This window comes from Rhagoletis pomonella, unplaced genomic scaffold, assembly GCF_013731165.1.
Source record: "Rhagoletis pomonella isolate Grant_MI unplaced genomic scaffold, Rhpom_1.0 Rhpom_scaffold_04884, whole genome shotgun sequence".
NCBI lineage: Eukaryota > Metazoa > Arthropoda > Insecta > Diptera > Tephritidae > Rhagoletis > Rhagoletis pomonella.
The window spans coordinates 1-14,011 of NW_023463432.1; the positions used below are offsets into that span (position 1 = coordinate 1).

Here is a 14,011-nt window from a genome sequence, read left to right on the forward strand (position 1 = left end):
CAACACAAATAAAACAAATTTTCTTACAGTACTTAAATCTAACTATATAAAGTTATATATCACATTAAGTTCTTTTTGCATAGTTAATGAAGTTTTTAAAGCAATACGATTTTTTATTAAAAAAATTGTAATAATTCCGTTTTTTTTTTTTGATTTCTCGAAATATGCAAGTACCTATAATACTAGATAATTTAGGTAGGCCTTCCTAACTAAAGGCATTCTAAGCGACCTACCCAATATGGACTGAAAAAAGTGCTTCCTTGCATGCCTTCTAGAAGGATTATCCATTTACAATTTACACGAATGGATAAATTTATATTATTTAGCATTACAAACGAATTTCAGTAAACATATTGGCCCATAGTCATAGTCAAAATAAAGTCGACTTTAAAGTTAGTTGCAGCTTTTTGACATAATTTTCAATGGGATATCTGTCAAAAAAGCTGCAACTAACTTTAAAGTCGACTTTATTTTGACTATGACTACGGGCCATTAAGTTGCAATAACATATATTTGATGGCACCCTGAAATTGTGCATATGGAAACTGTGCATACGAAGTAATGCATATAACAAAAAGCGGAATAATGCATATAAAACAAGTAAGAAACTCTAAGTTCGGGCGGAGCCGAACATTAAATACCCGGCGCAAGTACCGCTATATGGTAAGCCGGCGTGTATTAATTTTGAGTAAATTAGCGTCCTTAAATTTCGAAATATGGAAGTTTCAAGCATTTCTGAAATTTACCGTTATATGAAGAGCGACCGTAATTTTAGTCCGATTTCAATAATTTTCAACGTTTTGTTACGTGGCAAACACAATAACCATACCGAGTTTGGTATAAATTGGTAGAATGATTACCGAGATACATATATGTGATCATAAGTGGGCGGTGCCACGCCCATTTTCCAAAATTTTATCATAAACGTATTTCTTGGTAAAGAATAGTTGCAAGCATCAATTTTGAATAAATTAGCTTTAATATTTAATGATTTATCGAAGATTTCGTATTTCTCCAAATTACCGTTATATGGGAAAAAAACCGAAATAATGCATATATCCACAGTTTCAGTTGAAAACCGCAATAATGCATATTAGAAAAACCGAAATTATTCATATGCACACTTTCGTTTGAAAACCGAAATTATGCATATGTGAAGAACGAAGTTGTGCATACATGCACAGTTCCGGTTGAAAACAGAATTCATGTATATGAAAAACCCGAAGTAATGCATACATGCATTTAAAAGCGAAATAATGCATATGAAAAAACCCGAAGTAATGCATACATGCCCAGTTTCGGTTGAAAACTGAAATTATGCATATGCGTACTTTCATTTTAAAAGCGAAATAATGCCTATGAAAAAACCCGAAATAATGCATACATGCAGTTTCGGTTGAAAACCGAAATAATGTTAGACACAGTTTCCATATGCGCAATTTCGGTGCCCCCTCTAAAAGGCCTTCTAAAGTACGTCCTATAAAAGCCCTTTTGGAAGGCCTTCCATGGGTAGCGAAAGAAGAAGCCCTTCAATTTGTGCCACTCCATACAAAAAAGAATGGAGAATGGAATGTAGAGTGGAAAACCCTGTTGACTCTCAGGAAGGCCGTTCGGAAGGGCTTTTAACTCCTGAAATTATCTACCTACAATTACCTTTTCCTTACTTAAGTACATAAGTACACAATGCGCATCGAACTTGAATAGCGCTAAGCGAAATGTACTGTATATTCACGCAATAATGTAATACTGCAATTTAATATATGTATATAAATTTTAAAGAATTGTGAATAAGTATTAACTTTAATATTCTTTAAGCCAAGCGATTTCTTTATTCAGGCTCGTAAGGAACGTGAAGAAAAGAGAAAGAATTTCGAAGACGACTTGGAACACAAATACGAACGCATTAAGAACTCTTTTGAGGAAAAAGAGGAAGAGATTGATGAACTTTACTCCGATTTACAAATTAAATTGAACATTTCTAAATAAAAATTGCAGTATTCGGCTCAAGGATGTCGAAAGCTAGTATCGCTGATACCCGAGTACGAGTGCGACCCTCTCTGCAATTGTTGGAGCTTATCGATCAAAATAAAGAGAGTATTACAGAGATTCCTGAAAACATTTCAAATATTTTAAAAGCGAAAGGTTATGACATAAACAATAAAATTGAACTTAAATCAGATGAAACAATGAAACTACAAAAAATCGATTTAAAACTCCTGCGAAACATCAAAGATGACGCAAAATTTGACATATCTAAAACAAAACCTAAATGGGTAAATTACTCCAAAGATAATGACATTGAACTTGTAAACTCGTCAGAATATTTATATTTATTTGATCTACAATGGCTCGCTTTATGGTTAGCAAAACTACGTAAAGATAAAGGTTTAAACGTTTTTCTACACAATATATTAGAAGATTGCGCTCTGGAGTTGCCAAAGAATGCGATCAATGAACGGAACCCGCAGCTTGAGGCACGTTGTCAGCGATTACGCGAACAACAACAAAATCAAGAATACTTAAACATGACAAAAAATGTAGACTCAAGCCTTAAGTATGTACCCGAAGATACTATAGCGTATCAAGGTAAGTTAAAATATAATATATGCATTGCATTTTCTTCTAATTATATCTATATTTTTACAGTGAAAGCCATCAATAGTCAAATGATAGCAGTTTTGCAGTTTATATTTTCCGTGGCTGCAGGTTTTGTATTTGGATTTTTAGGACTGGAACTAATTTTCGGTGGTTTGGAATTCGGATTACGTCTAGTTATGGGAATATTTTGTGCTCTTGTAATTGGTGTCGCAGAAATGTATTTCCTTCTAAAAAAATTAAATGAAGAAGAAAAAGCGATTTCTTCTCTCAAAAAATCGACTGAACCTGTAAAGAAAAACCATAAAACATTGAAGTCACATAGCGAATAATATTTATAGTATATTGTATTAAAGTGAACAACAAATTAAATTGTCACATTTTTTGTATTTTAGGCAGGGCCCGAAAATAACTCTTAACCGAAAAACTATATATATATTGGTTTTTCTGGGATATTTATCTTACTGCGTAGTCACAAAGGTTTCTCTCGGAAAGATATATAAATGTGAGCATTATTTTGGTTGCCCACTGAGATTTATATCTAGTTCAAGAAATAAATGTCCTTCATTGAGATTATTTTTTAATTTCAAGAAATAAATGTCCTTCACTGAGATTTACCTAGGAGATTATTTGTAATGGATGCTTGTGTTCGACTACTAAGTCAAGGAAATAATATTGGCCGCATATATATGGAACTGCCAATTGCTATTTTAAAAATACGTTTAATTTTATTATTGACAACACTGAAGAAAATTTAAGTAGAAAAGTTAATCTAATACATTCAGCTTTGTCATATGTTTCTTTTTCGCCGAACCGGTTCACTTTTCACTCTTGGTTTCCATGGTTTTTCTATGGGCGCATTACAAATTTTCGGGTGAATTTTTTTCAGGCGAAACTCAGGATAAGGCAGATTATATCAAAGTCACAAAAAGTAAATTTATTTGTATTTTTCAATTTTGTTGTAAATGGCGACAAATTGGTCAGTTATTCTGTCTGGTTCATCATGTAATTTTGGACATTGTCCATATACTAGAGGTAATGAGTTACCCCGGTAAAGGGTAATATATGTATGTATATCCGGGTACCCGGATAAAGATAACGCGTTATATTTGTCAGGATATACCCAGAAGATAATTTAGGTAGGCCTTTTTAAGTAAAGCCATTCTAAGAGGTCTACCCAAGAAGGGCTGAAAAACGTGCTTCCTTGCATGCCTTCTAGAAGGGATTATCTATTTAACTTGAAATTTTAGTTCCCGTGGAGTACGCCCTTTTGGCAAAACAAAAGCGAACACTGATTGCAAATTTTATCAACTAAAGCACCTCTTTCAAAACTGCCGACACACCAAGTTTTCCAAATTAAAGTCATTGCTGTGGCACTTCCTTCTGCGAAAAATCGAAGAGGTGCGCAAGCTTTTATAGGGTTGCCAGACGTACTGCATTTGGGAGTAAACGTACTCCTTTTTATTGCAATGTACTCCCTTGTTCCCCCAAAAAAAAAATCTGGTGATGTACTCCTTTCTTAGGCTATTCATATTTTATCGTATACAGGGTGTAAAATAATAACTGTTACATAGTTTTTTTTTTAATAAAAGGGACCTTTATAGATTTTGCGAAAATATTTTATTGTTATCAAATTGTTTTTGAATTTTAACCTTCATTTGGGTCAGAGGTAAACACTTTGAGAGAAAAGCGCAAGCTGCACGCAAGTCTTCATCGGTTATTTTATTACATATCTTCTGTAACCATAAGCTAATTTGCCCTTAGGGCCGTTTACTCAATGTCTGGTTAACACTAATCTCCGTTTAAACATCATTATCGACGTCTGGTTAACACTAATTTACGGTTAAACATCGTTATCGACGTCTACGACTCAATTCATACAACAGAGAGTCAGTAACGTCGATAACTATATTTAACCGGAGATTAGTGTTAACCAGACGCTGAGTAACCGGCCCTAACCCTGGCATTCAGTACGCGGTCTCTAGTCACTAATAGTGACTTGGTGGTGAACTTGGATTTTGCGACTATTTGGTATTCAGTACGCTGTCTCACGTCTCTGGTCTCAAAAAAAGTCACTAATTTGTCAGCTGGCTAAGAGCAGGTCTCAAAAATAAAAATATGGCGAAAAAGTTTATTTTTTTCCATTTTATTTAAAAAAAAAACGCGAATATGAAGCGGAGAAATTTGTCCAATAAGAATTTCGTTAAGAAATAAACCAAAATGCTTTAATATACAAATCCATTGAAAAAATTTTTTTTTTTAACATTAAAGTCTAAAGATTATTAAAAAAAAAACTAATAAAAAAAAGAAAAAAATACTAAATAAAAAAAATAAAAAAATCCTCAGCACGAGGAGTACTCGAACCCGGACTCTCTCGACTGGCAGCCTAATGCTTTGACCATTCGGCTATTGCGACTCTTCGGGCAGCGCGGCAAAAGGCATACGTAAACGCTATCAGTTGACTGTCCGTGTTTGTTTTCACCACACATTTTGGGTGAACTTTTTGTGACTCCTACTGAATAGCCAAATAATCTCAAGTCACAAAAATAGTCACTAATTCTTCTTCTTTTTTGGCGCTGTAACCGCCTAAGCGATTTTGGCCGAGTTCAGCAAAGCACGCCAGTCGTTTCTCCTCTGTGCCAACTGACGCCAATTGGAAACGCCAAGTGAAGCCAAGTCCTTCTCCACCTGATCTTTCCATCGCAGTGGGGGCCTCCCTCTTCCTCTGCTACCACCAGCGGGTTCCGAGTTGAATACTTTCAGAGCTGGAGCGTCGGTGTCCATTCGAACGACATGACCAAGCCAGCGGAGCCGCTGTATTTTAATTCGCTGCACTATGTCCATATCGTTGTAAAGCTCATACAGCTCATCGTTCCATCGTCTGCGGTACTCGCCGTCGCCAACGCGTAAAGGACCTTAAATCTTCCGCAAAATCTTTCTCTCAAACACCCCAAGAGCCGCCTCATCGGATGTTGTCATTGTCCATGCTTCTGCGCCATATACCAGCACGGGCATGATGAGTGACTTATAGAGCGTGGTTTTCGTACGTCGAGAGAGGACTTTACTCCTGAATTGCCTACTCAGTCCAAAGTAGCACTTGTTGGCAAGAGTGATTCTACGTTGGATTTCAATGCTGACATTATTATCGGTGTTAATGCTGGTTCCCAAGTAAACGAAATTCTCTACTTTCTCGAAATTGTAACTGTCAACAGTGACGTGGGTGCCAAGGCGCGAATGTGCTGACTGTTTGTTTGATGACAGGAGATACTTCGTCTTGTCCTCGTTTACCACCAGACCCATGCGCTTTGCTTCCCTATCCAACTTGGAAAAGGCAGAACAGACTTCGCGGTTTTTGTTATCGATGATGTCGATGTCATCGGCATAAGCCAGCAATTGCACGCTCTTGTAGTAAATTGTTCCTGAGCGGTTCAGTTCTGCAGCTCTTATTATCTTCTCCAACATCAGATTAAAGAAGTCACATGAAAGGGAGTCGCCCTGTCTGAAACCCCGTTTTGTGGCGAACGGCTCGGAGAGGTCTTTTCCAATTCTGACGGAGCTGGTGGTCGATAAGACCTTGTAACCTATGCTTAGAAGGCTGATCCCGCGGTAGTTGGCGCGAATGGCGGGGTCACCTTTCTTGTGGATTGGGCAGAGCACACTTAAATTCCAGTCGTCGGGCATGCGTTCATCTGACCATATTCTGCACAAGAGTTGATGCATGCACCTTATCAACTCCTCGCCGCCGTACTTGAATAGCTCAGCTGGCAGGCTGTCAGCTCCAGCGGCTTTGTTGTTTTTCAGCCGCGTTATTGCTATACGTACCTCGTCATAGTCAGGCGGTGGAACGTCGACTCCGTCATCATTGACTGCGGGCTCGGGTTTTTCTTCTCCACAACTTTCTGTGCTGCTACCATTTAGTAGGGCGGAAAAGTGTTCCCTCCATAATTTAAGTACGCTGTGGACATCAGTTACTAGGTCACCTAGTAAGTCGCCTAACTCTCTGGTAAAATTTTCGGGCATTCCTCCTGTCGGCCAGCATTTCAAGCTCTTCGCACTCACGTATTTCTGCCTCTCTCTTTTTGTTGCGGCAAATACGTCTCGTTTCCCTCTTCAGATCCCTATAGCGGTCCCACAAAGCGCGCGTTGCGCCGATCGCAGCGTGGCCCTGTAGGCGGCATCTTTTTTGTCTGCAGCTTCCTGACACTCCTCATCGTACCAGTTGTTCTTTCGGGCTCGCTGAAATCCGACTACTTCTTCGGCGGCGGTACTTAATGAGCGGGAAATGTGGTTCCACTGCTCGCATATGTCGGTTTGTTGAGGAGTGCTCTCTGAGAGCAGGTGTGGGAGTCGAGTAGCGAAAGCGCTGGCTGTCTGTTGTGATTGCAGCTTTTCGACGTTAAGCTTTCCTTGCATATTTGGGCGCAAATTTTTTGCTGCACAGAGGCGGGTGCGTATCTTGGCTGCAACAAGATAGTGGTCCGAGTCGATGTTTGGGCCTCGGAGTGTGCGTACGTCTAAAACACTGGAAGCGTGCCTTCCGTCTATCACAACATGATCGATTTGGTTTCTCGTTTTTCGATCCGGAGACAGCCAGGTAGCTTGATGGATCTTTTTATGCTTGAACCTAGTACTGCATACTACCATGTTTCGGGCCCCGGCGAAGTCGATCAGCCTCAATCCGTTGTCGGACGTTTCGTCGTGGAGGCTGAATTTTCCGACGGTGGTTCCAAAGATCCCTTCTTTGCCCACCCTGGCATTGAAGTCGCCAAGCACGATTTTGATATCATGACGGGGGCAGCGCTCGTACGTGCGCTCCAAGCGCTCATAGAAGAGATCCTTGGATGCCTCATCCTTCTCTTCCGTCGGGGCATGGGTGCAGAAGAATCTCGCTTTGATGCGAATTGTGGCTAGACGCTCGTCCACCGGGGTGAACGACAGTACTCGGCGACGGAGTCTCTCTCCCACCACAAATCCAACTCCGAATTTGCGCTCCTTTACATGGCAGCTGTAGTAGACGTCGCAAGGCCCCAGACATTGTTTGCCTTGCCCCGTCCAACGCATTTCTTGGATGGCGGTGATGTCAGCTTTTGTCCTTACGAGGACATCAACCAGCCGGGCAGAGGCACCTTCCCCATTAAGGGTCCGGACATTCCAGGAGCATGCCCTCAAATCGTAGTCCTTTAAACATTTGCCGTGGTCGTCATCATAAGGGGGGTCTCATCCGAGGCTTTGCCTCGCTTCTTCACTGGAAGTGGTTTTTACGTGGCGGGTCCCAAGCCCAGCGCACAACCCATTGCTGGGACGGGGGTGGTTTCACAACCAAATACACGTTTATATAGCGAGCCGCTTGCTCCAAGCAGACACCCGCTTGCAGCCGCACCTACTGGTGAACAGACGCTGCAGACTTCAGTGAGCCCTTAAACCGAATAAGTCAGAGTGGCCCCACCGAAGCTCCCTCTCTTTCTGCCGTGACCCAAGGCTCCACTCGGATTGGTTACCGCATCTCGCACATGGGTTGTTCACGTTGCCCAGAGTGCGCGAACGAGGACGCAAGAGTCGGGATTGAGTATAGCCATGCAACTGTAACTGCATACCCAGCGCAATGACTATACCCCATTGCACTCCATAGTCACTAATTGCTAATCTCAAATTTAGTGACTTGAGATGAGACTGAATTAATGAATCTTCCCCTAACCCTAGGATTCAGTAATTCAGTCTCATCTCAAGTCACTAAATTTGAGATTAGCAATTACAGGTCTATTCTGCGCTGGTAATAAAAATAAAAATTACATGTTGCCTCTGACGGCATTCGAATCCGAACATGCTGGGAGCTAAGAACTAACAGTGAGCATCTCTACACGATCAGCTACAGCCAGACGTGCAAATGTGCTTTCAAATTCGAAACTAAGGCGACTATGACCCTGCAAAAACCGTTGGACCATGTAGTCTATTTGTGGTAAATTGGAGTACTTACAAAAGTGTTCCTCTGTCATGCTGTAGCGGACCAACTCGTGACTCTGCGCCAGCTTATTGTTTGTTATCCGATCACTGCTCGTGTTTTAACGAAACGTGATTGAAGTTGAGAATTTGAAAGCACATTTGCAAGTCTGGCTGTAGCTGATCGTGTAGAGATGCTACCTGTTAGTTCTTAGCTCCCAGTATGTTCGGGTTCGAATGCCGTCAGAGGCAACATGTAATTTTTAATTTTTGTCTTATTAATCCCTGCAAAAATCGCGACTACTCCATGCATGCGTGTAAAGAGTACTCCCTAAGGACCAAGGAGTACTCCAAAATTAACCACAATTCAAATAAAAAATATGGTCCAATTAACATTGCGATGTCCTAGGGCAGGACCATATACTCCATCCCTGCATTACATCAGAGTAGCACAAAACTACTCCAACATATTAACAATGGCATTGTTGTTATATTTTTTCGTTTGTACACGCTTTTGTTCTTCACTTCTCAAATGCTTTTTCGAAATTAATAAAAACCAAGACAAAAATTAAAAATTACATGTTGCCTCTGACGGCATTCGAACCCGAACATGCTGGGAGCTAAGAACTAACAGCGAGCATCTCTACACGTTCAGCTACAGCCAAACATGCAAATGTGCTTTCAAATGCTCAACTTCAATCACATTTCGTTAAAACACGAGCAGTGATCGGATAACAAACAATAAGGTGGCGCAGAGACACGAGTTGGTCCGCTACAGCATGACAGAGGAACACTTTTGTAAGTACTCCAATATACCACAAATAGAATACATGGTCCAACGATTTTTGCAGGGATTTCGAAAAAGCATTTGAGAAGTGAAGAACAAAAGCGTGTACAAACGAAAAAATATAACAACAATGCCATTGTTAATATGTTGGAATAGTTTTGTGCTACTCTGATGTAATGCAGGGATGGAGTATATGGTCCTGCCCTAGGACATCGCAATGTTAATTGGACCATATTTTTTATATGAATTGTGGTTAATTTTGGAGTACTCCTTGGTCCTTAGGGAGTACTCTTTACACGCATGCATGGAGCAGTCGCGATTTTGGTTGTGACTTAGAATAGTTTCGACTTACAGGTCTATTCTGCACGTTACCGAAGATTTTGTAACCGGAAAATTTTATTACCAAAAAATGTTGCCAGTTCTTGTCACCGCGATTCTAGAAACGTTGGTAATGCAGTTAAAATATTCAGCAATTCAGCTATGAAAAATTGTGCGAATTCTGGCATTGCCTATTTCATGGGGCAATACTTATGAGATGGTAACAAAATTTACCGGTTACAAGAGTACACAGAATGCGAAAAGGGTTTAAAAATTGACAGGAACTTTATTTACCGGTTAAAAACTTTTTATTACCGGCGCAGAATAGACCTGTTTGTTGAGTACTAAATATGACTATGAATATGCGCCATAGTGTTTATGTATGCCTTTTGCCCGCGCCGATCAAAGAGTCGCAATGGCCGAGTGGTCAAAGCATTAGGCTGGCAGCCGAGAGGGTCCGGGTTCAAGTCCTCCTCGGCCGTAGAGGATTGTTTATTTATATTTTTTTTAGTTTTATTTTTTTTACAATCTTTAGATTTTAATGTTTTAAAACCAAAAAAATTAAATTTTTTTCAATACAATTGTATGATATTAAAGCATTTTGGTTTATTTCCTAACGAATGAAATTCTTGTGGAACAAATTTCCTCGCTTCATTTTCGCGTTTTTTTTTAATAAAATGGAAAGAAATGAGCTTTTCCTCCATACTTCTATTTTTGTGGCCGGCTCTTAGCCAGCTGTCAAATTAGTGACTTATTTTTGAGACTAGAGACGTGAGACAGCGTACGGAATACCAAATAGTCTCAAAATCCAAGTTCACCACCAAAAGTCACTATTAGTGACTAGAGACCGCTTACTGAATGCCAGGGTAAATATATGCGGTGAGCATTCACTTCTCTTCAGCATCTCATGCATTCTAATTGAAAAATATAGTCAAATATGGTAAGTAACGTTAAAAACTGCATATTTTGGTTTATAGATGTATTATCCAAAAGTTACTATTTTTTATAGTTTCTTTGAACCTTGATTTTTATTAAAGTACTTTAGTAGGCCAAAATACAATAGCGCAGTGGCAGTGGCAGCGACAGTTTTTAAAATCAGCTGTTATTGCTAATATTAGGTTCATTCCTTATCTTTTTGGACTAAAATCTGAAAAGTGTCAAAATGCCAGAGCGTAAGCAAAATGCGCTCACTAAAAGAGAGTAACAGGAAAAGTAAAGGAACGCAAAAAACCAAATTTTTAGTCCAAAGAATGGCAACAACAAAACTAACGTCAAATAAGAACAGAAATGTATGTACAAAACACATTCACACAAGCACAAGCACAATAAACACTTGCTATATCAATTATTTTTTGCCTCCTTCCAATTTCAATTCATTTTTTTTACTTTTTAGATTATTCTCACTTTTTGCGTATTCTTTAATTTCCGTTAATTTAAATTCAGTTGAGTTTGACACTTTTCAGGATTTTGCCAGAAAAAATTCTTCTGACTAAATCTGACTACTTCGGACTGATGAGAGTCGCTCTCACTGACTGTTGCTCTCTCATTTTTGCTGTCATTTCTGAGTTAAGGAACGCTTTTTGGACTAAATCTGACTACTTCGGACTTTTTCTGACTATTTCTGGGAGATAAGGAACGCGCATATTGGCAGTCACTGCCGCAGCAAATACAATACGGCGTTGTCAGTGAAAGCTTTTTTTGACATTCTCTTTTGTTTGTTTACATTTTTGTTGTTGTCTTTTAGGCTTCAGTGACATGCATAGAAGTTGGCTGTATTTTATTTATGTCAAATTCAGCATGCGAAGTTTGCTGCGATGAAGGCAGTGGCTGTGAATTTAGAATTTGGGCTAAACTGAGCAGTACTGCCAGCTGCCACTGCAGTATTGTGAGTCGATTCATTGGACACCACACTTTCTAAAAACCAGCTGATTTCGAAAAACTGCCGCTGCCACTGCCACTGCGTTATTGTATTTTGGGCTAGTTAAATTTTTTACTTTGAGGGATTCGCCAAATTTTCCTTACGTGTGACTTTATACATAACTTACTTCCAAAAAATGTAACGTTAAAGACCACTTAAAACCACATTTATCTTTAAAACAATAAAAGATCGGAAACAAGTGTTTGTATATAAAATGTAGCTTTTGGGCTTTATTATCAGGATAAATGAAAAACTTTCGGTTTTTACACAACGTTTCGGAAATATAACAGGAAATATACGTGCGACTGTAACGTTTAAGAGAAACATATTTACCGGGGAACCGAAATTGCGCATATGGAAACTGTGCATTTACACCCCTATTCTGCAACTCTTTCGTATTCGGCTTTTGCTACGAATCGTAGAAATAGTATGCTGCCTACGCAGAAAGAAGTTCGTTTTCATGTATGCACTATTTCGGTTTTTGTCATATGCATTATTTCGGTTTTGAGTCGAAACTGTGCATGTATGCATTACTTCCCCTGCAAAAATGTGAGGACCAGGTGGTCCACTGGGTCGTAGTTTTAAAGTATGTGCAAAAGGGCCAGGTTGCATACTAGTAACTTGTTATGCTCACCTGGACCACTTCAAACGTAAAAAACCGATATATGTGTTGAGATCCACCTATTCGTACCTCATCGGCAACATGATTCGGCTGCCGAATGTGCCATGATCCAAAAGGAGTAGTTGTCTAGGTGGTCCCATGTAATGCAGGGGTGGACCAGCAGTGGTCCCATGTTATGCAGCGTTGGACCAGAGGTGGTCAGGTCCAATGACATCGCAATGTTAATGTTACCATATTTTCTCCATATACTTGGACCATTTTCGTTACTACTGTTGGTTACAAGGTAGTGTGGTCCCGTACTAGTATTTAACCTAGTCCCAATTTTTGCAGGGTCGTTTTTCTCATATGCGTTATTTCGGGTTTCAAACGAAAGTGTGCATGTATGCATAATTTCGGTTTTTTCATATGCGTTATTTCGGTTTTTAACCGAAACTGTGCATATATGCATTATTTCGGTTTTTTTCATATGCATTAATTCGGTTTTTAACCGAAACTGTGCATATATGCATTACTTCGGTTTTTGTCATATGCATTATTTCGGCTTTCAAACGAAAGAGTGCATATGCATAATTTCGGGTTTTCTAATGTGCATTATCGCGGTTTTCAACTGAAACTGTGCATATATGCATTATTTCGGTTTTTTTTCATATGCATTATTTCGTATGCACAATTTCAGGGTGCCATGTTTACCATATGCAGTGTGGGTTTCTTTTGTTTGGTTGTTGGTATTTTAAGTCATATTTATCGTATGTAGTTTTGTATTTCTTCACGATCCAATGATCGGATCTAAACCAGATTAGTATGGGACCACCTCTGAGGTACCAACTTTCCAATACCTATATACAAGAATTATATAAATCGGTTAACGTGGTCTAAAGTTATGCGGTAACATACAAACAAAAAGTATTCCTACGAATTGCTAACCTCCACCTTTTTTTGAAGTCGGTTAAAAAAAGTGTAATACAAAGAATTTGACGTTTTTTGGCTGAAATTACGATTTTTTGGGGCAAATTGACGATTTTTCAATGAAAGATTTCGGCAACGCTGCCGATACCACCTTATTGAATACGCCTTGGGCGTATGAAGCAAGGCACATTAAACAGGTAGTATCAGTAGAGCAAAAACAACATTTGCGTGTATTTTGTTGTTGCTTCTGGTATCGAAAGTGTCAACAACTGTTCTGAATTTTTTCTTCTAAATCAAAGCGTGCCATGTGAAATACAAAAAATTATAAAAAATAAAAAATAGAAATTGGAAAAAATAAAAATTGATGCAACTTTCTTTCCTAGTAAATTTGTTTGCTTCTCGAAGCATTGATCCATCCTTTGCAAGGCCCAGTAATCAGCGGTCGTGCTGCCGAGTTGGGCGAACGTTCCAAAAGCTGCAATTCAATCGCTTGTTTTGTATGGAAAAAGGTTTCACAAGCAAATGGATTTTAACAACTTATAATTTTCGTGAGAAAAAATTAAAAATATTTGACATTTTCGAGACCAAATAATTTGAAAATAAATCAAATCAGCTGCTCTACTGATACTACCTGTTCAATGTACCTTGGTATGAAGCTATAACTCAATTTCCAATTTTTGTTCTGCGTGAAATTTTTGATTTGACGTTTTGTTCAATGAAATCAAATGCAAACGCATGCAAGCCAATTTTGGGTGACGTATAAAAACAAATTCGACGGCATGCGTACCAAAAAGCAAGTAGCGAAGTTAGCCTGCAAGGTGTATTTAACAAGGTGGTGTTGGGGCGACAGCTGAGTTCTTCGCCGTGGAAAGCATTACGTAAAAATCATGTGTTTGTTGTAACTTATACCAACGACAGTACGGATGCC

At 39.2% G+C, this 14,011-nt stretch overlaps 1 protein-coding gene across 1 annotated transcript; it reads left to right on the forward strand.

Moving 5' to 3' along the window:
- Nucleotides 1-1,815: 1,815 nt before the first annotated feature.
- LOC118754901 lies at nt 1,816-3,208 on the forward strand (the record flags this gene model as incomplete). Its single annotated transcript, XM_036489773.1, is given in 2 exon segments — nt 1,816-2,586; nt 2,647-3,208. Coding segments are annotated over 2 exon segments (858 nt in total). The 3' UTR covers nt 2,928-3,208.
- Between the last annotated feature and the right edge of the window lie 10,803 nt (nt 3,209-14,011).